The 25,154-nt window shown below is 42.3% G+C and overlaps 1 protein-coding gene across 1 annotated transcript in view; it reads right to left on the bottom strand.

Moving 5' to 3' along the window:
• Positions 1-2,001: 2,001 nt before the first annotated feature.
• Positions 2,002-25,154, bottom strand: part of LOC143988578 (carboxypeptidase B-like) — a 63,358-nt gene continuing 40,205 nt past the window's right edge. The window contains exons 6-11 of the mRNA XM_077488253.1: positions 24,439-24,540; positions 19,981-20,091; positions 19,806-19,896; positions 19,060-19,262; positions 7,062-7,146; positions 2,002-2,361 (exon numbers count right to left, since the gene is read on the bottom strand). Of these exons, the coding sequence (XP_077344379.1) occupies positions 2,177-2,361; positions 7,062-7,146; positions 19,060-19,262; positions 19,806-19,896; positions 19,981-20,091; positions 24,439-24,540 (777 nt within the window). The 3' untranslated portion in view covers positions 2,002-2,176. The remainder of the gene's footprint in view (positions 2,362-7,061; positions 7,147-19,059; positions 19,263-19,805; positions 19,897-19,980; positions 20,092-24,438; positions 24,541-25,154) is intronic.

The following is a 25,154-nucleotide window of genomic DNA, read 5'->3' as shown; positions in this document are numbered from 1 at the left end:
ATCCTTTTTATAGCTTTTCAGCTAACAGCCGCGGGAGGGAGAGGAGTTGAAGCGGCTGTCAACTGAAAAGCTATACAGGGAGATCGGTGTTTGCAACTGTCCCCCTGCCACACTGATCATCCCTATTGTCAAAGGACAATCATCCATGAATACAGGGTATGTCACAGTGGGCCCCCCCTCGGGGGACCATGTGCAGTCAACCCCCTGCACATATGGATGATAAGCCACTGGCTCAGGGGGATGTAGACTCCTGGCAAGAAGACATCGAAGTAGACCCTTGGTGCCCACGGAATGCTCACTAAAAGAACAAGGAGAGGTTCCCCAGGTGGAATCCACAGAAATCTACAGCCAAGAGGAATGTGCACTGATTCATCAGAAGGATCCAGACCTTATGCAGGTGCAGCGTTTCCTCTCCCGGTGCTCCTCCCATGAGTGCCAGAAACTGTAACACAGCTAGAGCGATTCTTAGGCAATTGGATCGACTTGAGATGCTGGACAATTTGCTGTATCACCAGTCGCACATTCCTAACGAGCAGCGGGACATCCTAAAAAACATCCTCCAAGTCTGCTGAGTACTACACACCGTGATTAGACATTTTTGGGACTGACAGGACTGATTCCTTGGTCAGAAGATACTTCTTCTTCTGTCAGTGACTGTTAGAATGGGTCCAGCAGGTCTGCCGGCAGTGACTTGTTCTGTATTTAAGTCCTTGCCTGAAAGAACCACGCCAATGACCATTACCACCGTGAGCTGCTCACCATGGACTTTTTAACAATCTCCACTTTCAGTGCACTTTCAAGTGCACTTGCAGTGCAAAGTGGATTTTCCTTTAGTAAATAACCCCCTATGTGTTTATTGCCTTCGCACCACGCTGCACCTCCCCACAGGGGGCTTTAAAATAAGTATTTGCCATTTTGTTAGCTTTAGTCATTTGTAGTTCATTTTAACCGCTTGCCAACCGCTGCATACAGATGTACATTGGCAGAATGGCACAGGCAGACAAATGGGCATACCTGTATGTCCCTTTGAATTTGCCACCTACCCGGCGCACCCGCCATTGCCGCGGGAGCATGCCCAGGAGTCCCGGGAACTCAATGTTTGCTGGCGGCCCACGATTGCAGTGAGGAGAAGCAGAACAGGGAGATGGAAATAAGGCATTTCCCCGTTCTGCCTAGCAACATGACAGAGATCCATGCTGTAATGAGACGATCTTACAGTTAGAACACCTCCCTAAGACACATTTAACACCTTGATCGCCCCCTAGTGTTTAACCACTTCCCTGCCAGTGTCATTTATACAGTAATCAGTGGCTATTTGTAGCTCTGATCGCTGTATAAATTACAATGGTTCCAAAATAGTGTCACAAGTGTCCAATGTTTCTGCCATAATGTTGCAGTCCTGATAAAAATCCCAGATCGCCGCGATTACTAGTAAAAAAAAATAATAATAATAAAAATGCCATAAATCTATCCCCAATTTTGTAGACGCTATAACTTTTGCACAAACCTATCAATATACACTTATTATGATTTTTTTATTTTTTTTTACCAAAAATATGTAGGAGAATAGATATCGGCCTAAACTGAGAAAGAAATGAGCTTGTTTATATATTTTTGGGGGATATTTATTATAGAAAAAGTAAAAAATATTGCTTTTTTTCACAATTGACAGCCTTTTTTTGTTTATAGCGCAAAAAATAAAAACCGCTGAGGTGATCAATTACCACCAAAAGAAAGCTTTATTTATGGGGAAAAAGGGATGTCAATTTTGTTTGGGTACAACATTGCATGGCCACGTCAATTGTCAGCTAAAGCGAAGCAGTGCCGAATCGCAAAAAATGCTCTGGTTAGGAAAGATGTAAAATCTTCCGGGGCTGAAGTGGTTAAAATAAGTGGACATTTGGAAAATGCTAACAATATCAGATGCTTAGGCATCACAACTATATATATTGTATACAGTATGTGTGGTTAATAAACAATAAAAATCAATGATCAAATATATTCATATTTACACTAAACATCTTTATTGTCACTTTCTTTCTTTATCAATAGATTTTACATCATTATTGAACTGCAAATGAAAACCTTGCCTAGTTAAAAATTAATGAATAGTATGAATGAAACTTTACATTCCTCGTTGACTTTATGGCATTTGGCCCCACTGGTAAGTTACTTATTATGCATTGTTTAAGACATAATTGACAATGTATTTGACAGCAAGCATAGTTTCCTCGCAAGTGGGTTTGATCTGACTTTCGGGTAGAGCAAACCCATATTCTTGTTCGTCACGCAATTCAAATGTGTAGGAATATTTCACACCAGCATCATAAGCCCAGTCATCGGAGCCTCCTGCAGCAAGATCTGTTGTAAAGAATACATTGTTTTTTAAAGGATATTTATAATAGATACAGTAAAAGAATTGGTTCACCCAAAAGTCATATTTTAGCTATAGCTTGATTCTAATAAAACCAAATGAGCTGATTTAGAAACTCCAGGAGAAAGCTATAGTCCTTGTCACTTTATCGGGCCCTTTATCTATTTTATGGCCTCCTTCATGTAAAATAGTATAGAGTAGTCCTCACTTCCCTTAGGCCAGCCATAGACTGTTTGAATCACGGCCGGCTCCTGCTGAAACCAGCTGAGATGTGAACCACGTGTGGGCAGGCTGAATGTACCAAGTTGATAGATTTTTGGGTACAGCCAGCCTACCGGATTCACTTGCGATTATCGATAGTGGCTGCTATATATAATCACTGTGTTCTCCCAGACCGAACAGACAATGGCTTGGCAGGAGGTATTCCCCTATCAGCACTGGTTGCAGGAAAGAAATTTGCACCATCTATTGCTTTTAACAGGTGTCCAAAGTCCACAAAAATAAATACAAACCCCATGGTAGGATTGGAGAATACATACAGGGCCTTGAAAAAGTATTCGCACCCCTTGAAATTTTCCACATTTTATCATGTTACAACCAAAAACTTAAATGTATTTTATTGGGATTTTTATGTGATAGACCAACACAAAGTGGCACATAATTGTGAAGTAAAAGGTATAAATGATGATAAATGTTTTTCAATATTTTTTACAATAAATATCTGAAAAGTGTGATATGCATTTTCATTCAGTCCCCTTTATCTGATACCCCTAACTAAAGCTCTAACTAAATCTAGTGGAACCAATTGCTTTAATAAGTCTCCTAATTAATAAATAGAGTCCACCTGTGTGTAATTAAATATCTGTATAAATACAGCTGTTCTGTGAAGCCCTCAGATATTTGTTAGAGAACCGTAGTGAACAAACCTCACAATGAAGGCCAAGGAAAACAACAGACAGTTCAGGGATAAAGTTGTGGAGAGGTTTAAACCGGGGTTAGGTTATAAAAAAAATATCCCAAGCTTTGAACATCTTACAGATTAATGTTCAATCCATCATCCGAAAATGGAAAGAGTATGGCACAACTGCAAGCCTGCCAAGACATGGCTGTCCAATTAAAACAGACAGGCCGGGCAAGAGCATTAATCAGAGAAGCAGCCAAAAGGCCCATGGCAACTTTGGAGGAGCTGCAGAGATCCACAGCTTAGGTGGGAGAATCTGTCCACAGGACAACTATTATGCCTTGTACATACGGTCGGAAATTCAGACGGAAAAGGTCCGCTTGGATTATATTGTCGGAAAATCCGATTGTGTGTGGGCTCTATCGGACTTTTTCTGTCGGAAATTCCGCGGGGAAAAAAATTGAGAGCAGGATCTCAAATTTTCAGACAAAAAAAATCAGAACGGACTTTTTCCGATCGTTTGTAGAGAATTCCGATCGGACAAAGTGCCATGCATGCTCAGATCAAATTACGAGACCAAAGCTATTGGCTACTAGCCTCAACGTAGTCCTGTCCTAATGAACGAACGTCATCACGTTCCGAACAATCGGATTTTCCAACAACTTTGTCCAACCGTGTGTATACAACACCAGTTTAGGACAAAATCCGTCTGAAAAAATCAGATGGATTTTGTTATCGGAATATTCGACCATGTGTACAAGGCATTAGTCCTGCACTCCACAAATCTGGCCTTTATGGAAGAGTAAGCAAAAAGAAAGCCATTGTTGAAAGAAAGCCATAAGATGTTCTGTTTTCAGTTTGTGAGAAGCTATGTGGGGGAGACAGCAAAGGTGCTCTGTTCAGATAAGACCAAAATTTAACTTTTAGGCCTGAAAGCAAAACGCTATATGTGTGGCTGAAATCTAACACTGCACATCACCCTGAACACATGATGCCCACAATGGAGGTAGCATCATGTTGTTGGATGTTTTTCTTCAGCAGGGACAGGGAAGCTGGTCAAAGATGAATGTAGCCAAATACAGGGAAATCATAGAAGAAAATCTGTTATGCCCTGTACACACGGTCGGATTTTCTGACGGAAAATGTGCAATTGGATTGCGTTGTCGGACTTTTTCTGTTGGAATTTCCAACACACAATGTTTGAGAGCAGGATCTAAAATTTTCCGACAATTAAATCAGATTGTTTAAATTGTGTAGGTAATTCTGATGGACAAAGGGCCACGCATGCTCAGAATAAATTAAGAGACCACAGCTATTGGCTACTGGCCCCTTTATAGTCCAGACGTACGTGTTGTACGTCACCTCGTTAAGAACGATCAGATTTTCCGACAACTTTGTCTGACCGTGTATATGCAAGACAAGTTTGGCACAAAATCCGTCAGAAAAATTCCAATGGATTTTGTTGTCGGAATGTCCAACCGTGTGTACAAGGCAGTAGAGTTTGCCGAAGACTTAACCCTGGCGAAAAGCTTCACCTTTCAGAAGGGCAATGGTCCTAAACATACAGCCAGAGCTATAATGGAATGGTTTAGATCAAAGCATATTCATGTGTTAGAATGGCCCAGTCAAAGTCCAGACCTAAATTCAATTGATAATCTGTGGCAAGACTTAAAAAATTGCTGTTCACAGATGCTCTCCATCCAATCTGACAGAGCTTGAGCCATTTTGCAAGGAAGAATGGGCAAAAATGTCACTCTTTAGATGTGCAAAGCTGGTAGAGACATACCCAAAAAGAATTGCAGCTGTAATTGCAGCAAAAGGTGGTTCTACAAAGTATTGACTCAGGGGGGCTGAATACAAAGGCACGCCACACTTTTCACATATTTATTTGTAAAAAGGTTTGAAAACCATTTATCATTTTCCTTTCACTTTACAATTATGTGGGACTTTGTGTTGGTCTATCACATAAAATCCCAATAAAATATATTTATGTTTTTGGCTGTATCATGACAAAATGTGGAAACGTTCAAGGGTATGAATACTTTTTCAAGGTACTGTAGATGTCTGTTTGCAGCCATTAGCAAAAACATCCCTTCGCTTTTAAAAGATAGCTAAGATGTTATTACACAATTGAGGGATTTGCCATTGCATGAGAGGTGTATTCTGGTGGCAGTAGACAATGAATCATTATATTCTAACATAAAATAGATAGATGCCCTGGAAGCAATACAATTGGCCTTAAGAGATCAAATAATCTGAAAAGAGAACTTAGAAATTTTATTATGGAAGCTTTGCAAATAGCAAATATTTCTGGTATCAAAATCAAGTTTACATCCAGATTAACCACTTAAAGGGGAGTTCCAACGACATATGGACATTTTTTTTAATGCATATATTAACATCACAATATACACTAATGGCACTCATTATTCTTATACATTGTGCCGCTGTGACTGTTTTTGAACAAAAATCACCTTATATTTTTCTTTGTTGGCAGTTTCCATCTTGCTTGTGGGCATGTGAAGCCCACAAGTATAATCTTCTGGGATACGGTGATGCTGAATAACCAGCATGCACCGCCCCTTCTCACACATGCGCAGTATAGACAGCTTGCAGCGTCTCGGGTTGCCATCACAGTGGGTGGCATCCTCAGAAGTGCCCACCCCTTTGTGATGGCAACATCTCATAATGATGAGCGGCAGCGATCAACACTGACTCCTGGGAATTATGACACATAGCTCCCAGGAGACATTGCGCCGCCAGATATGATGGAGATATCTGGGGGTGGGAGAAGGCGGAAGCTATATGGAAAAGCTTACAATCATGGTAAGCTACCTGAAAAAATGAAAAAAGTGCCCATTGCTGAAAATATGGGCAGTAATATATAGATTGAGAATGAGTTTATAAAGTGGGTGGAACTCTGCTTTAAGGTTTGCCCTATAGCAGTTTTACAGGGAGACACCTCTGTCTGAAGAGACAAAATTTGTGTCCTTACAAAGCAGGGAATAAATGTAATCTTTTCCCCTAATGTAGTAAAAAGCTAGTTAGGTACCCTCTTTGTTAAGTGCTCCCACGGAAAGCATGCTCACTCCCGAGCCCCAATGCTGTGTCCATTGACACAGACAGTAGGACTCTGCCTCGCCCCTCCCCTCCACTCCTATGTCACAGGATTTAATTGACAGCAGCAGGAGCCAATGACTCCCATTGCTATCAATCTGTCCAATGAGGAGAGAGACAGTGGCAGGAGCCACTGTGCTCGTGCACATCGCTGGATTGGATTGGGCTCAGGTAAGAAAAAGGGGGGGGGGGCTGGGTGGGAGGAGCAGCAGCACACAAGGTTTTTCACCCCAATTCATGGAATGCATTAAGGTGAAAAAACGTAAGGCTTAAGAACTATTTTAACTGACCATGATACTAGATAAAAAAAATGCTTTCTCTGTACCTCAATTGGTATGGATATCTCCTACTCTATCTGCCTTTAGAGGATCCATGAAAAGAGAATCCATGAAAACTCATACTGTATGTCAGGGAAGCCTATCCCACCTCTATCTACCAATTGGAATTTTACTATCCTTATAACTCATCCCCACATAGTTATTACCTTTGTTTCACATGCCATTCCCTTTTAGATTTGAATCTCTTGTGAGTAGGGCAATCCTAACATCCTAACCCTCTTGTATTCAATTCTATTGTAACTCTACTGTCTCCCTTTATTTTGTAAATCACTATGCAAACTGTAAGCTCCGTATAAATCGTGTATAATATAATACTTGAATATTAACTTACAAATTGTAGATGCACCAGGACCATACGTGTATTTAGTTCCATAGAGGGAAGTCAAAGCAGAAACGGCATCCTTGGCAACAGTATTCTGAAAGAACATGGAGGCACAAATGTATTAGAGAAGAATAAACATCTCTGTGAACTTTCCAGACTGGTATATATGCAGGCATACCCCACTTTTAAGTATGCATTGGGGTTTATTTACTAAAGCTGGAAAGTGCAAAATCAGGCTCACTTCTGCATAGAAACCAATGAGCTTCCTGGTTTTATTAAAAGCTTAATTGAACAAGCTGGGGTTAGAAGCTCATTTGTTTCTATGCATAAGTGAGTCTGATTTTACACTTTCCAGCTTTAGTAAATAAACCCCATTGTGTACTTAAAGGTAGGGTATGCATGTGATTTCCTGGTGCTAAGTATGATTTAAACGGGGTGTGATTTGCTATATTTGTATCATTGCTCAAAGAACGCTCCAACAAAGGAAAGCCTATGTCCATATATTTATAATGCCTAGGGCCCAACTACACAAGCCCTATTATTCATGTGCAGCCAGTGTTTGGCATTGTCAGCATCCACTATGTAATACTCCTGAGCTGGATTTATATTTTATGCCTCTTGGCCAATTAAAATGTGCCACATCTTCCTTGCCTTTGTGGGTTGGTGGAGGAGAGGATGACTACTCACCCAATCTGCAACAGTTCAACCAGAACCAATCCACTAGAAGAGTAGTGAAAACTATTTGATTGGGAGTTCCATCAGAGCTTACGTTATGGAGAGGCAATAGGATGGATTGATATTTTTATACATACATTTTGATGTCATATGATAATGTAATATTTGTTTAAATATTTGCTTTACATATAAGGTATGTTTTATGATTTGGCTACTCTTCTGTTACTTCATGCCCATATATTTATTTTACACTTTGTTATCGGTTATGTTGAAATGTTAATTCTACAATGTCTCTGCAGTTGTGCTCTTGTTATTTCTACTTTTCTATGTAAACCAAACTTATAAGGAAAAAGTTAAAAGATAAGACACCTATACTAACAGTGGTGATCTGTAATGTGCTTTCTACCGGGTTGATCTACTAAAAACTGTTTTTTCACTTTGCATGTAAATTTGCACTTTGCAAGGGAATTTACCCCAGACCTTAGTGAATGTGGTGAAATTCGACTTTATGAAAAATACCCAATCATGTCCAAGGAAATTTAAAAAAATTACATATTTACATAGTTAGTCAGGTTGAAAATAGACACAATTCCATCCAGTTTGACCAATAGAAAAAAATAAACAGAATAAATAAATAGAAGACCTCCATATACAGAATACTGCACCTACTGTTGATCCAGAGGAATATGTAAAGCAAATAAAGCGTTGCCCAATTTGCTCCAGCAGGGGAAAATGTATTTCCTTCCTGATCCCCCAGAAGGTAATTGGATATTTCCTGGATCAACAATCCCTAGTCTTTTTTACCAATAAACTAAGCAAATGCAACTTCCTTTGCTATGTGAATGATCTATTTGTCTTTAGCAGATCAATCCCAGTGTGTTTCCAAAGATATTCCCCTAGGGGGCAAGCAAAACCATTGCTTGTTTACAAGCCAGGTAGAATAGGAAAAGGTACGGCAAGATTGTTTTATGGTTTCCAATATGAAATATTTCCCCCAGGAACTCAGACAGCTTTTGAAAGCTAACTTCTTAGAATCATGAGTTATCAGTAATTGGTGGACTTGCCCTTTACACACTTTAAAATATAATTTAACACAGTGCATTGGTAATGCATTGGCAACGATTTACTAAAGGAGTAGAGTATGTTCAGTTTGCAAAGTGATTTTTCACTTAGCTTAGGGAATGAGGTGAAGCTAAGCGAAAAAATTCCCTTTGCAAAGAATACCCAATCATGTGCATGGAAAATAATAATAATAATAATAATGGTGTTTAAATAAATAAATAAATAAATAAAAATAGGATTTTTGCTTGCACAACTTCACTTCATTCTCTAAGGTAATTACTTTGCTAAGTAAAAAGATCCACTGCACTAGAAGCAATAAGGCCCAAAACACAACTACATAAAAACAGTCACATAGGGGAGAGTCCAAAGTGCTGGCTTAGTGGCTGCCACTGCAAAGGAGCTAGAAGTAAGGGATGAGCCGAACACCGCTACCTCCCAGTTCGGTTCGCACCAGAACCTACGAACGGACCGAAACTTCGCGCAAACTTTAGAACCCCATTAAAGTCTATGGAACTCAAACGTTCAATATCAAAAGTGCTAATTTTAAAGGCTAATATGCAAGTTATTGTCCTAAAAAGGGTTTGGGGACCCGGATCCTGCCCCAGGGGACATGTATCAATGCAAAAAAAGTTTTAAAAATGGCAGTTTTTTCGGGAGCAGTGATTTTAATGATGCTTAAAGTGAAAAAAAGTTAAATATTCCTTTAAATATCATACCTGGGGGGTGTCTATAGTATGCCTGTAAAGTGGCGCGTGTTTCCCGTGCTTAGAACAGTCCCTGCACAAAATGACATTTGTAAAGGAATAAAAGTCATTTAAAACTGCTTGCGGCTTTAATGTAATGTCTGATTTTCGGCATTCGGTACCCCCCCCCCCCCCCCCGGTCATTACCAAGCCCTGTGGGTCTTGTGTGGATATTAAGGGGAACCCTGCACCCAAACTTAAAAAAAGGAAAGGCATGGGACCCCCAGGCCCTATTTACTCTGAACAGCAGTATACAGGCATTGCAAACAAGACAGGGACTGTAGGTTTGTTGTTAAGTAGAATCTGTTTGTAATTTTGAACTGGTACATTTTTAAAGTGTAGCTCCAGCCAAAAAATCTATTTTTAAGCTTTTTGGAAAACATAGGGAAGGGTTATCATCCCTGTAACATTTGTTTTGCTGTCTGTGCACCTCTTCAGTAGATTTCACCTCACTTTTTCTCCCAATGACAAATGCATTTTGAACATTTGGGGTTTTTAGTGAAACAAGGATTGGTGATAAAGCATCAGTGGAGAGGAGACATATTTTTCCCATATCAGCTCTTACAGGAGAGAATTTCCCTTCCTAGAGGTAGATTTCATCTCACTTCCTGTTGTCTCCTTCCGTTTGCAAGTAGGAGTCGTTTGTAAGTTGGATGTTTGAAAGTAGGGGCCTGCCTTATATGCTCTGCAGAAATTTGGGCCTTAGGTGTTGGTGTTGCCACAACACTGTAAGCCCTCACAGTTACTCTTGGTGGGCGCTGGAATGCCCTGCTGTGAACTATTATATCAAGATTTGTAATTACATGCCATTGTTGAACAGTGGAAAAAAATTGGTCCTTTGGTGGTGGTGGTGGTGGTGCTGGTGCTACAACACTGTAAGTCCTCACAGTTACTCTTGGTGGTTGCTGGAACAGGCCCTGCTGTGAAATATTATATCAATAATTGTAATTACATGCACCTGTTGAACAGGGGAAGAAAAATTGGGCCTTTGATGGTGGTGTTGCCACAACACTGTAAGCCCTCACAGTTACTCTTGGTGGGCGCAGGAATGGGCCCTGCTGTGAAATATTAGATCAAGAATTGTAATTACATGTCCCTGTTGAACAGGGGCAGAAAAATCAGGCCTTAGGCACTGGTGCCACAACACTGCAACACCTCACAGAAACTCTAGTTGGAGTGCAGGAATGAGCCCTGCTGCAAAGTTTTGCAACAAAAATTGTAATTACACGTCCTTGTTAAACAGGGGCTGAAAAATTGGGCCTTAGTCACTGTTGGCAATGCCCAGAACCAAAAATGTTCTTACAAGCTATCAGCATGGTCATTGAGGAGGAAGAGGATAGTCACCCAGCATAACAGTCAATCAGCATCAGCATCAGCATAGGCAGTCATGAAGGGATCTGACATTTCAAAAATAATTATTCAGTTACATCAGCATCAGGTGCTTGGTAGCTGGTGGTGATCCAAGAATGATTCATTTTTATGAAGGTCAGTCGATTAACTGAGTCGGTGAATAGGCGCACCCTGTGATTGGTTACAAAGCCTTCAGCAGCACTGAATGTGCGTTATAAAAGAACTCTGGATGCAGGACAGGCCAGTAGCTCAATTGCATACTGTACAAGTTCTGGCCAGTGATCCATCCTCAAGACCCAGTAACCCAGCAGATTTTCAGTGGGAAAGGTCTCCAAGTCTGAGCTTGCCCCTAGGTATTCCTGCACCATGTAAATCAGATGCAACCGCATCTTGTAATGTGGATCAAGGAGGGTTGCCAGCCAGTAATGATCCCTCTCCTTGATCCGTTAGGTTAGCTGAGGCATTTGGTCCGGAGTCCTCTGGGTCACTAAGGACGACATGACCTGCAGCCACCTTCTCCCAGCCACGTACAAGTCCATGGGATTCTTGGGACTGTAAATGATCCTTTAAAGACGGCTGCTGATGCTGATTGCTAGGCTCCACCTCCATGCTGACACAATCCTCCTCCTCATCCTCTTCCTGTGTGATTGGTGGCCCAGCAGGAACACTGTCTGGATAAAGGGGGCCTTGAGAGGTAAGGAAGTCCTCCTCTTCCTGCCTCTGTTCTGCCTCAACTGCCCTGTCCATTATTCCATGCAGCGTGTGCTCCAACAGGTGGACAAGAGGAACAGGGTCACTGATGTGATGCATGCACTGTCACTGCTCACCATCCTCGTGGCCTCCTCAAATGGTGAGAGGACAGTGCATGCATCCATGATCATGACCCACTGACGTGGGGGAAAAAACAAGCTCCCCTGACCCTGTCCTGGTGCCATAGTCACACAGGTACTCATTGATGGCCCTCTGCTGCAGCATGGCCAACGTTGAGTTACACCTGGTGGGCATGTCACAGATTAGGCAGTTCTTGGGCAAGTTAAATTCCTTTTGGAGGTCAGCCAGCCGAGCACTGGCATTATATGACTGGCGGACATGCACAGGACTTTCCTGGCCTGCCTCGGGACATCCTGTAAGCCCGGGTACCTGCCCAAGAACCGCTGCACCACCAAGTTAAGGACGTGAGCCAAACAGACACATGGGTCAGTTGTCCCTGTCGGAGGGTTGGTGACATTGTCGCAAACCACCATTCCTGGCTTAAGCTGGCATGGCATCAACCACCTCTCAGCCTGCCCCTGCAGAGCTGACAGAATCTCTGCCCCAGTGTGGCTCCTGTCCCCCAAGCACACTAGCGCAAGCAGCGCAATCGTTTATGGGACTATTACATATATACTTATTTTCTAATTTTAGTAACTACGAGATTTTCAGCCACTACCAGCATTTTGGGTTTCATGAGCCGACAATTCTTGGACAAGCTCTCTTGGGGTCTGGGACTCTTTTTTTGCAGACCTGCATGTACCATACTCTGCCACCGCTCCCGGACAAGATACCCCTAGGGGAGCTTCCAGCCCTCAGTTTAGCACCTCCATATGGTAGCGGTGAGCAATGCTGTCAGACTATAATCTTTCCTAGTATATCCCTTCTCCTTTGTAGTGACCCAGATACCTGGTATTGTTCCTTTTTAGATCAAGACATTGCTGCTCCTGATGAGTGGATTAACATACTTCACGAAACGCGTAGAGCCTTAGTATATGCAATGTACAAATTGATGAATTGTTATCATCTATCTCTATTTATATGGACAGAGGGAGGGATTCATAACGCCTATGCAATTCTTGGACAACCTCTCTTGGGGTCTGGGACTCTTTTTTTTGTGTACCTGCATGCACCATACTCTGCCACAACTCCCGGACAAGATACCCCTATCTCTATTTATATGGACAGAGCCTCAGTATATGCTATTATGCTTAAGCCGGTTAATTATTGTCATTATCATTCATATGGATATTTGGAATGTTGCCAGCACTTTCAAGCAAATATGAAGTTTCTCAGTCAATGTAGTATAAGGGCTATATACTGTCATGTAAACCCATGTTCCGATTTGTGTATATATATGAAATTCGCTGTCTTATCATTTAACTTATTGTATGAATTGTAATTATGATGTATATTAAATATGCTGCTTCTTACATTCACCACGGTCGACTGCACAGCTCATTTAAAGTTCCACCTTGTTCTCTTTTTTCTCTTGAACACCTACGAAGTACTTCTGGTTCCAAAGACAAAGCACAGGAAGAGGCCAAGGAGGAAGAAGAAGAGGAGGGGGTGGAGGAGAGAGGTGTGTTAGAATCACCAGTAGTAGCATTTTGGAGGCGTGGTGGCAGAACAACCTCCAACACTACTGCACCTTGTTCTGCATCCTTCCCAGCTGCCAGCAGAGTCACCCAATGCGCCATGAAAGATAGGTAATGTCCCTGTCCATGCCTGCTGGACCATTAGTCAGCGGTAATATGCATCTTACTGCTGACTACCCTGTCCAGCGAGGCCAAGACATTGCCTTCCACACACTGGTAGAGAGCCGGAATCGCCTTCCGTGAGAAAAAGTGGCGTTTGGGAACCTGCCACTGAGGAACCGAAACATTCCACAAACTCACGGAAGGGGGCAGAGTCTACAAACTGAAAAGGCAGCAGTTGAAGTGCTAGCAATTTAGCCAAGCTAGCATTCAACTGCTGGGCATGTGGATGGCTGGGAGTGAACTTCTTTCGGCGGTGCAGCAGCTGGGGCAGGGAAATTTGCCTGGTACAATCTGACGTCGGTGTACCGATAGCAGATTGCCTGCAAGTGCTTGACTGTGACACACCTAATTCTACATCTTCATTCCTCTCAGTGCAGGTTTCAGAGAGGACTGAAGGTATAGTGGGGTTGGAGATCCCAGCTGATGAGGAGCAAGGAGAGGTCTGCTTGGTTCTTTGGTGTGGGTCTTTTAGGTACGCTTGCCAACGAACTGCATGGCAGGTCAACATATGTCTGGTCAAGCATGTGGTGCCCAATCAGTTGACATTTTGGCCACGCGAGATACGCTTGAGACATATGTTGCAAATAGCAGCGGTGTGATCTGATGCACTCGTCTCATAAAAAGCCCACACTAAAGAACTTTTGGAATAACATGCAGAGACAGCAGCGCCCTGCACATGCGGAGCTCTGTGGTGTGATGCAGTCAGTGTGGTGAACTTAAGCTGGCCCCTGGAGGGCATCCTGCCTCCTTGGAGATGTGCCTCCTCCTCCTCTCTCCTATCAGGCACCCACGTGGAGTCAGTGACCTCATCATCCCCTCCCTCCTCATCACTGGAGCAAACCTGGCAGTATGCTGCAGCTGGGGGAACATGACTGCCAGATTGCTGTCCTTCTTGGGCACTCCCTCTCTCTTGGCTCATGTTACTGCCTTCCTCTAGCCGGGTACCATCATCAGAGCCTTCAAAACGCTGGGCATCCTGGAGCATATACCCAACACTGTGGTCAAACTGTTGGAGGACATGGTGGGGCTAGGGAAGGAGTGACTGATGCCATTGAGCAGAGGGAAGAGGCAGCGCTGGCAGCTGCTTTGTCAGACAATGTACCCTGAGCCTGGGCGAAAGAGGATGAGGAGGATGAGGGTGGAGTGGTCATCCACTCTACAAAGTCTTTGGCATGTTGTGGCTCAACACGGCCAGCTGCTGTAAAAAAGGACAAGCGTGTCCCACGGGCACGTACTGATGAGGATGCATTGTGTCCATGACCAGCACTGTTGCCTCTAGACACAAAGCCTGCTTGCCCTCTTTTATTGGCTCGTGACTGTCTGCCTCTCCTTGTTGGCCTTCCAGACATACTAATGGCCTGGAGGGAGATGTAACTGCCTGCCTCTATTATTATTAGTATGAGAACACCGGAAATTGTATTCAGGTAAGCTTTAGGTGCACACTGTGCAAAGCACACTAAAACAAAATACTGCAGCTCCCTGCTTGTGTTTGTATGAAAACACCAGCAATTGTATTCAGGTAAGCTTTGGGACACTAAAACAAAATACTGCAGCTCCCTGCCTGTATTTGTATGAGAACACCGGCAATTGTATTCAGGTAAGCTTTAGGTGCACACTGTGCAAAGGACACTAAAACAAAATACTGCAGCTCCCTGCCTGTATTTGTCTGAGAATGCCGGCAATTGTATTCAGGTAAGCTATGGGTGCACACTGTGCAAAGGACACTAAAACAAAATACAGCAGCTCCCTGCCTGTATTTGTATGAGAACACCGGCAATTGTATTCAGGTAAGCTTTAGATGCATACTGTGCAAAGGACACTAAAACAAAATACTGCAGCTCCCTGCCTGTATTTGTATGAGAACACCGGCAATTGTATTCAGGTAAGCTTTAGGTGCACACTGTGCAAAGGACACTAAAACAAAATACTGCAGCTCCCTGCCTGTATTTGTATGAGAACACCGGCAATTGTATTCAGGTAAGCTTTAGGTGCACACTGTGCAAAGGACACAGTACACTAAGTGAAAATACTGCAGCTCTCTGCCTGTCAGTATATTATGAAGAGAATAACAGGAACGGATCTAGCTAAACTGAATACAGTGTATAAATATATATACAACACCTGGGATGCATATATATCCTCTACATACAGTAACTGAAGCTAACTGACTCGCACTCGTATCTAACTCAAATTAAATGACACTGTTTCTCTCTCTCTGTCTTTAACCACCTCTGCAACACACTACACAAGGCCGTAACGCAGGTGGCCTTATATAGTGTGGGGCGTGTACTAAACCCCCTGAGACATAATTGGCCAAAGCCACCCTGGCTTTGGCCAATTATGGCTCTCCATTTTTTCTGTACTGTGATTGGCCAAAGCATGCGGATCATAGTGCATGCTTGGCAAACCAGCAGCCAGCAATGCACTGTGATGCTGAAGTGAATTATGAGCCATGACGCACCACTTGAATTTGGCACGAACAGCCCATAACGTTTGGAATTCGGGGAACGGCCGAACAGACGGTGTTCGAGTCGAACATGGGTTCAACTCGAACTCAAAGGTCATTCCTAGCTAGAAGTAACTCTGCAGGGAAGACAAGAAAAGAAGCAGCGCCATCTAAGTGAAACAGTATAGGAGCTTTAATGACCACAATAAGTAACCCACTCACAGGATGGGATGCTTGTCAATTAAAATCCCTGTTGTAGGATGGCCGGATAGGCAGCGTTCCTCAAAGGGAAACCAAATGAATCCCTTGGCAGTGTGAGTAAAGAACAACACTTCCTGGAAGGCCGGTACGAGGATCCTGAGTGGACAGAGGTTGAGCCGGCGTCACGGACATCACTGGCAGTGGGTGTGGCACGCAATCAGAGCATGCATGCTCCTTCTTTAGTGAAGGAGCCATGTTTGTGCGCTTATGAACTAAGCCATTGGGGTGGAAGAATAGTGGCGCCCTCTGACAGAGGAAGGGGAAAAGAATCAGACAACCAGTTGGTAATTATTATTCATTTGCTAGAGGACCGATATAGGTAAATAGAAGTGGAGATACATATGAATGTAATCTCGTGTATATATTCTTGCACTGGTGGGATTGGGTGGGTTCGGGGATAGGCAGAGATCATAAAACACTGTGAATCTCCAGATCTTCATTAATGCCTCCTGGGGACAAGGTGTATATATCTCTTTGGCGTACAAACAATTGAATCTTTTGGCTGTGGGCAAATTCTGCGGGATGGCTTCCACAACCCATAGTGTGAGACCCTCTGAAGATTCATTGTGGAACTTGGAGAAGTGTCTGGGTACACTTAACTTATCCTTTCCCTCCTCCACAAACCTTCAGTGTTCCCCAAACCTTTTACTGAGTGTACAGACAGTCCAGCTGATGTAAAGCATGTTGCATGGATATGACAAGCAATCTATTTGTATCCCACTACAACAACACAACAACAACAATATGGCCCTTTCCTTAACATCTGTACATGACGCTGACAAATTGGCCTTCCTCGACTTGGAATTGTGTCACAAGGGCAATACCATCCATGCCTAGAACTACAACAAGCCCACTGCGGGCAACTCTTATTTACACTGCCAAAGCTGTCACCATCAAAAATGGAAGGATAAGATCCTGAAAAGCCAATTTAACCTCCTCAGGCATAACTGTACTCAGGATGTGGACTATTTTGAACATGGCCAATTGATGACACAGAAATTCCTAGAAAAGGGCTACCCTAGTCCACTGGTTAAAGATGCCTACAAGTTCTATCTTACAGGGACCCCACACAACAATGCCAAGTCCCAATCCGAAAAATCCACACAACCCATGATATTTGCACTCAATTCCATTCCCAGTTTAGAAATATGGAACGCATTATGCAGAAACACTGGTCCATATTGATGGAGGATCCTCGTCTGCAGAATTCCACCTGGATTCAACCCAAGGTTTCATATAGAAGGTCCTGTAACATAAAAAATAAGATTGCTCCCAGCAAATACAAGTCTACCTCCACTAAGATCAGCCCCAACTAAAGTTCTTCAACATCATAGGCATGTTCCAATGTAGAAAACCTCACTGCCTTACTTGAAAATATGTCCCACATGGTAAAAAAGAATTCACAACTAAGGGCAAAACTTTCCAAATCCCTGATTTCTACACTTGTTCCTCTGAATATGTCATATACTGCTTGTCATGTCCATGCAACTTGCTTTATGTCGGACAGACCATCTATACCAGCCTTTCTCAACCTTTTCAACATAGAGGAACCCTTGAAATAGTTCTCTGGTCTTGGGGAACCCCGACTAAAAATGTGAAATCTACAACTCATGATACATTAGTGTGATGGTCAGTGGGAAGAATGGTCCTTACACTTGTGGTCATTGGAAAGAATTACCTCCTTACAGATAGCTAAAAAGATCAATGGTGTGAGTGGGAACTTATCTGAGAGGCAGAAATTGCTCAATGCTGAAGGAACACCTAGCAACCTCTGGAGGAACCCTGGTTGAGAATCACTGATCTATACCCTTAGGAAAAGGTTCGGGGGAACACTGAAGGTTTGTGGAGGAGAGAAAAGATAAATTCAATATACCCAGACACTTCTCACTACCACAGTGAATCTTCGGAGGGTCTGACAGTATGGGTTGTGGAAGCCATCCCTCAGAATTTGCCCATGGCCGAAATATTCGTGTGTTTGTGCTCCAGAAAGACTTACTGGATATATACGCTTGATACCTTGTCGCCAGGAGACATGAATGAAGATCTGGAGATTCACAGTGTTTTATGATCTCTGCTCATCCCACGGACCCACCCAGCCCCACCATTGCAATAGTATGCACAAGATTACATTCATATGTATCTTCACTTCTATTTACCTATATCGGTCCTCTAGAAAACTAATAATAAATACCCCCTGGTTGCCTGATTCTATTCCCCTTGCTCTGCCAGAGGGCACCACCATTCCTCCACCCCAATGGCTTAGTTCATAAGCACACACAGCAAAATATATTTTGAATCTATTTGAATTGTTCTTGTTTCAATTTAAATTTTGATTTCTTATTTTTATTTATATATATATATATATATATATATATACTTTTACATTTAAATGTATCTTGTTACTAATGCATTACACATTTATCCATGTATACAGGACCCATAAGGTCTTTTTATTTCATCTTAATATGGAAATATTCGTCTGTTTGTAAGTATGCTGGTAATTATTAATATTTTATTATTTTTGCAAAGTCTACTGTTCATGCTCACCTATCAATATTAGTGTGAGGGGTGCTTCTTTTTGAGCGTCACCTGGTGCATCATGCAGTGGCAGCAGCCTGGGTTTGTGATTCTGCTGCACATCAATTCCAACTGCTAACAAGGCTCCCTCATGGCCTGAAGAAATAGCACGCATGCTCCGAATGCATGCCATGCCCACCGTCAGTGACGCCAGCTCAACCTCCGTCCACCCAGGAACCTCGGACCAGCTTTCTGAGAAGTGTTGCTTTCTACCTACACTGCCGAGGGCTTCATCCAGTTTCCCTTTGAGGAGGAATGCCAGCCATCCAACCACCTTGACGAGCATTACCTGCCATGATCCTGCGAGTTGTTTACATATTGTGGTCGTGAAACTCCTATACCACCCCCACCATTTGGAAAACAATAGGTGTTGTCAAACTCACCAGTTCATTGTGATCTTTGGAAAGAGCACTGGTATAAGAGTAAGGGAACAGAAGCATCTGGCCATAAGAGTGGATAGTCAGGTAAGCCTTGATGGAATCAATGTTGGCACGTATAAAGTCAGCTACAGCTTTAGCTTCCTTTTCAGATTCAGGAGCAGTACCGCAATATGATTCATCGCAAGCTCTAGTAGAAGCTCCGGCAGCTTTAAAGGAAAATTAAATTAAATTAATTAAACATAAAATCAGATTACAGCAAATAGACTAAAGAGTATGTAAAATGCAGCAGTGGATTAATATATAACAACTGTGAGCTGTGAGGGACATTGATAGGTCTTCTTTCAGAAAAATTCTTGATTCAATTTCAAATGCATGAAGCCCACATTTGGATAGTGTGTCATCCAGATTTGATGTCTGACTAAATATATCATCTTACTTCTTTAAATGAATAGCACACACATTTTTTGCACAGTATTTGTAGTTACTGAATTTAAGCACATTTTATGGAAGCAACAATACAGTAGTGTAACTTCACCAAAATGTTATTAGACAACTTGCATATTTGAATGTTAGACAATTAGCACATGTGGAGGAACTGCAACCCATAATCTCAAAGCTTGTTGAGACTTGTGAACATCTAAACACTGGAACATTCTTTATTTCCTACAGATGGTCTATACACTTTACATGAGTTTAAGGAATAATGCCTTTAGTATTTTTAGGTTTTGGAAAAACATGAAGCCACTTACTGCACCATCCAGCGTCGAAGTTTCTGTTTAAATCGGTTCCCAGGCAGGAAGAATTCTTGTTAACAGAGAGAGTCTTTCTCCACATGCGGTACTACAGTGAACATTACCATGGTTAGAGAGTTTAGCTACACTAAATAACAGCTGTCTTTGTTATTGGCTGTCACAGGCTACTTACTGTGGTCCAAGAATATACATAACCATCAACGTTCATAACAGGGAGAACGTAGAAGTCCAGGTTGTTCAAGAGGTTGGTAAACTCAGCATCACTGCCATAGTTGTTAACTGCCTGAGATATATAAAAAGCATTATTAATATAAGTTAACCATATGGTCTCTCCTATCCCTATCGAGGTTCAATATCACATCACATGACTTAATGTCTTGAATGTGTAAGGCCGCGTACACACGGGCGGACTGTTCGCCCAACTTTGTCCGCTGAACAGTGTTTCAGCGGACAGTCCGCTCGTGTGTGGGCTTCAGCGGACAGTTTCAGCGGACAGTCTGACGAACAAAGTTTTTCGGAAATCCCGTAAAACTGTCCGCTGAAACTTGGTTTGAGCGGACAGTCCGCTCGTGTGTAGGCTTGTTCGTCAAACTAAGTTCCGCGCATACTCAGAAAGGATTTACACGCCGAAGGTTGCATTGCAGTGTATAGGACGTCGTTTTTCTAGTCCTGTCGTACGTGCCGTTCACGTCATCGCGCACGGTTTCAGCGGACTGTTCGTTCATCGTGTGTAGTCAAGTCCGCTCATGCAAATTTTGAGCGGACTGTTTGTCAAACTGTTTGATGAACAAAGTTGGGCGGTGTGTACGCGGCCTAAACATTTTGAAAAAAAAACAGGAGACTTTTGCCTACAATTCAAATAGACATAATTTGTATACCGCAAGACTCTAACACAGAAAAGAGATGCTTTTATTAATGTACTTAAAGTGGAACTTCTCCAAAAAGGGGAAGTTCCACTCTTCCTTCCCCCCCCCCCCCCCCTTTTCCTCTCTCATATTTGGAACTTTTTTTTTTTGGGTGGCATGTACCTAATTTTGACACTTCCACTCAGATCACGTAAGCGACCCGAGCAGATATTCTTCTCCCCCTCCCCCCACCCAAAACCTTCTGGGACATGTCACAGGGACATGTCATAATAAAAATGTAGGTAGCAGCTGAAAGAGGAGAGAAGGGGAATAGTATAGGATATAACTTGAGTGACAGCTCTGGGTCTGCTAAGGCTGCTGAAATCACATCCATTATGGTGGCTCCCACTAGCTGTCTAAGGGTATTTGGATATCTACACAAGGGAGGCTTTTTCAGCTAAATAACATGCAGAAAATACACTTTTGTTGTCTTTTGACAGGGTTTCTTTAACTGGCAACAACTTAAAATGAGATGGATCAACTCTTACTTTTAAAGCAGTTTTAAACCACTGCACTTTTTTTTTCTTACCTGCAAGGCAAAGGCATAATGTGCTAGTATGCATTGCATACTAGCACATTATGGGAAACTTGCCTCAAAACGAAACCTTCAGGCATTACGATGTCATTGCTGGAGACGACGTCCATCTTCACCCGGTCTTCCTCCTGGGTTCTGGTTCTGTGACTGGCTGGAGCCGCAATGATGTCACTCCCGCGCACAGGAGCCGCTGGTCACAGTACAGGGCTCTGAAGAAACGGCACAGGCTGCCGTTCGTTCAGAGTGCATGCGCCAGTGATTTCACTGGCTGCATGTACAGTAAATATCTCCTAAACGGTGCATGTTTAGGAGATATTTACACTATTAAAGGCTTCCCTACTGTATAGGTAAAACGTAAAATGTAAAGACAGAAGTTTACTTCCTCTTTAAAGGCACTCTATAAATGCTTAAAATAAAATATAACTGCGCTACCAGAAATTCAAAACACAATACAAGCAGCCAACATTGACAATAATACAATTGCATAAAACATAAAAACCAAAAAATGTAGCGCTTAAAATATAAAACACCTCGTGGAGAAAAGTGTTATTGTAACACACAAAAAATATAAATGTAATAGATAGCGTAGCCAAGCTACACTAAATAAAGGCAAGTGCACTTAGTATAACTACACAAGTGTGAAAAAGTCTTTGTGACTCGTGACATGAAAAAAACAAAAAAGTTCAAATAATGGATGTACCAAGTGGCCTGGGACTATACCAAGACCCTACATAAGAAAAGACAATAGTCTTTATAATCCTAGATGATCACTTCACGGTAGAGAGTAGCCAGGATCTGTTGCAATGCCACACGTCAAATACCCCAGAGGTGAAGACAATGAAGAAACCAGCAGCTGGATGTCACCCTTCATACAGATACCACGTTATAAACAGGAAAGGTAATGGATACGCTTACCCGAAGGTGTGGACCCACACACCTTGGTGGTGAGTCATTCAGACATCAAATTGTGATAGACAGCAATTCCTCCATCCAGGTGATGTAAACCTCAGCTATGCCAATACACCATCCAATCTCAGGGTATCCAATCCGGGACGTTTTTTCGGCTCCAAGGTGGTAAAAAGGACAATCACACCCCAAATAGGTGAGTAAAAAATGCAAACAGAAAAAGAGGGAAAAAACAAAAAGCCTCTTCATAGAGCAGATTATTCCGATAGGAAATGTTTTATTAAAACAAATTTAAAAAAACAAGATACATGTATAAATAAACCCTCAATGAAGAAGGGTACAAAAATACAGATATCAATAAAAAAAGCGTAGAAAGTCTGCAGGCTATGTACCCGACATGTTTCGCAATAAACTTGCTTCAACTTTTGTTTTTTCATGTCACGAGTCACAAAGACTTTTTCACACTTGTGTAGTTATACTAAGTGCACTTGCCTTTATTTAGTGTAGCTTGGCTACGCTATCTATTACATTTATATTTTTTGTGTGTTATAATAACACTTCTCTTCACAAGGTGTTTTTTATTTTAAGCGCTACATTTTTTGGTTTTTATACTCTATAAATGCTGTTTACAAATTTTCTGTCAATATTCTAAAATGTTTATATTTATTGAAAAAGTATTTATATATAACCACAATCAATCATGTCTACATTAAACCCTCCAGATCTGCGCTATAGCTGAATGACGGCCGCAGCGCGGACCTGAATTTCCGGGAGGCCATCATAGGATGTCCTCCCTGTGCACCCCCTGCAGGGCGCGTTGCGCATGCTGTGATCACGAGTTACCGAGACTGGGGTGATCACCGATCCGATCCTGGCCCCTTACCATGTGATCAGCTGTCAGCCAGTGACAGCTAATCATGTGTGTAAAGAAAAGCTGACAGCATGAGGAGAAAAAAAAGCCAATCACCGTTCATGTTCAAGGGACATGGGTCCCAAAGAGGTAAGAAGGCACATCTGCCTCCTACTTTGCCTCCTCTGTGCCAATCAGTACCCCCTGCCAGTGCCATCTGCCAGTGCCCACAGTGCCCACCAGTGCCACCTGTGAATGCCGATGAGTGCCACCTATAAATGCCCACAAGTGCCACCTATCATTGCCCACCAGTGGTGCCAATCAGTGCCTCATTAGTGCAACCTAGCAGTGCTACCTTTCAGTATAATCTACCAGTGCCGATCAGTGCCCATCACTGCCACCTATCAGTGCCCATCACTGCCATCCATCAGTGCCCATCACTGCCACCTATCAGTGCCACTTCTCAGTGCCCACCAATGCCACCTATCAATACCCTTCAGTGCCACCTCTCAGTGTCACCTATCAGTGCCCACCAGTGCTGCTTATCAGTGCCCACCAGTGGTGCCAATCAGTGCCTCATCAGTGAAACCTAGCAGTGCTGCCTTTCAGTGTAACCTACCAGTGCCGATCAGTGCCCATCACTGCCACCTATCAGTGCCCATCACTGCCATACATCAGTGCCCATCACTGCCACCTATCAGTGCCACTTCTCAGTGCCCACCAATGCCACCTATCAATACCCTTCAGTGCCACCTCTCAGTGTCACCTATCAGTGCCTACCAGTGCAGCCTATCAGTGCCCACCAGTGCCACCCTATAGGTGCCCATCAGTGCAGCCCACCGGTGCCCATCAGTACAGCCCATTGGTGCCCATCAATTCAGCCTCATCAGCATACATCAATGAAGGAGAAAAATTACCTGTTTGCAAAATTGTATAACAAAATATAAAAAAAATATAATTTTTTTTTTATTTGGTCTTTTTAATTTTTTTGAACAAAAAATAAAAAACACAGAGGTGATCAAATAACACCAAAAGAAAGCTCTATTTGTGGGAAAAAAAATTATAAAAATATAATTTGGGTACAGTGTTGTATGACCGAGCAATTGTCATTCAAAGTGCGTCAGCGTTAGAAGCTGAAAATTGGTCTGGACAGGAGGGGAGTTTAAGTGCCCAGTAAGCAAGTAGTTAAAGACCCGTATGGCATATTTATGTTTATATTTATACAGTAAAAGTGACATTCACTTAATGTAGCTTAATCCTCTCTGTGAATGTATTTTAATACTAAGTAAATGACTCACCACCAGTGAATGTTTTCTAAATGTCACTGCATTATAGATTTGCCCCCCAAAAATTACCATCAGTTTGAATCATAATGATATACTCAGTATTTCCATTATAGCTTATCCTAACTTGTGCACAGCAATGTGTACTCACTTCCTCTACAAACCACTGGCAGAAAGCAGGGGAGATCCATTCTCTAGCGTGGACCCCACAGTCAATGAAGACAGCCTTCTTGTTTACTCCCCTTTTTCCAACCTTAAATATAAAGCATCACTGTAAAAAAAAAATTACCAAATAAACCACATAGAGCAGGGTAATTCAATTGTAGACATACCTGTTCTTGATAGAAAAATATGTAAAATTTGAACAGTCCACGAAGCAATAAAATTCAGTATTGGCACATCATGGGCAGATCATAAGGAAATATGGTAAATAAATGCCCATTGTGTTGGCATACTAAAGCTGGGAGTTCTACCCCAAACTGAACGATTCTCCTATATTTCACTTTTAGCACATAAACCACACAAATATTGCAAACTACCTTTGACACACATTGCTTGGGAAAATTGTATAGTGCATAGCCATGGACATACATTATCTCTTTCCATAGGGAAAAGATTATGCTAGTGAAATAACACTTCTGTGAAAAGTGTGAAAGGTATTACCATGGTGGACTAAAAGGCAATGCCCACAGTGCAAACAAAACGCGGGCTTTCTAAACTGGCCCTCTCTACTTAATAAATTTTGAAAAGAAACTTCAAAAGGTGTAATCCAGCCCCACTCTACTCCACCCCAGAAGATATTATAATTTTTCTCTGAAACTACATGAAATACCACCATCTATAAATGTGCACTGTTAATAATGCTGA

The sequence above is a fragment of the Lithobates pipiens genome, unplaced genomic scaffold, assembly GCF_037356315.1.
Source record: "Lithobates pipiens isolate NorthernLeopardFrog02 unplaced genomic scaffold, aLitPip1_a1.2 Scaffold_18, whole genome shotgun sequence".
NCBI lineage: Eukaryota > Metazoa > Chordata > Amphibia > Anura > Ranidae > Lithobates > Lithobates pipiens.
Note: the sequence above shows the minus strand (reverse complement) of the source record. Positions and strands in the feature narration are given on the sequence as shown.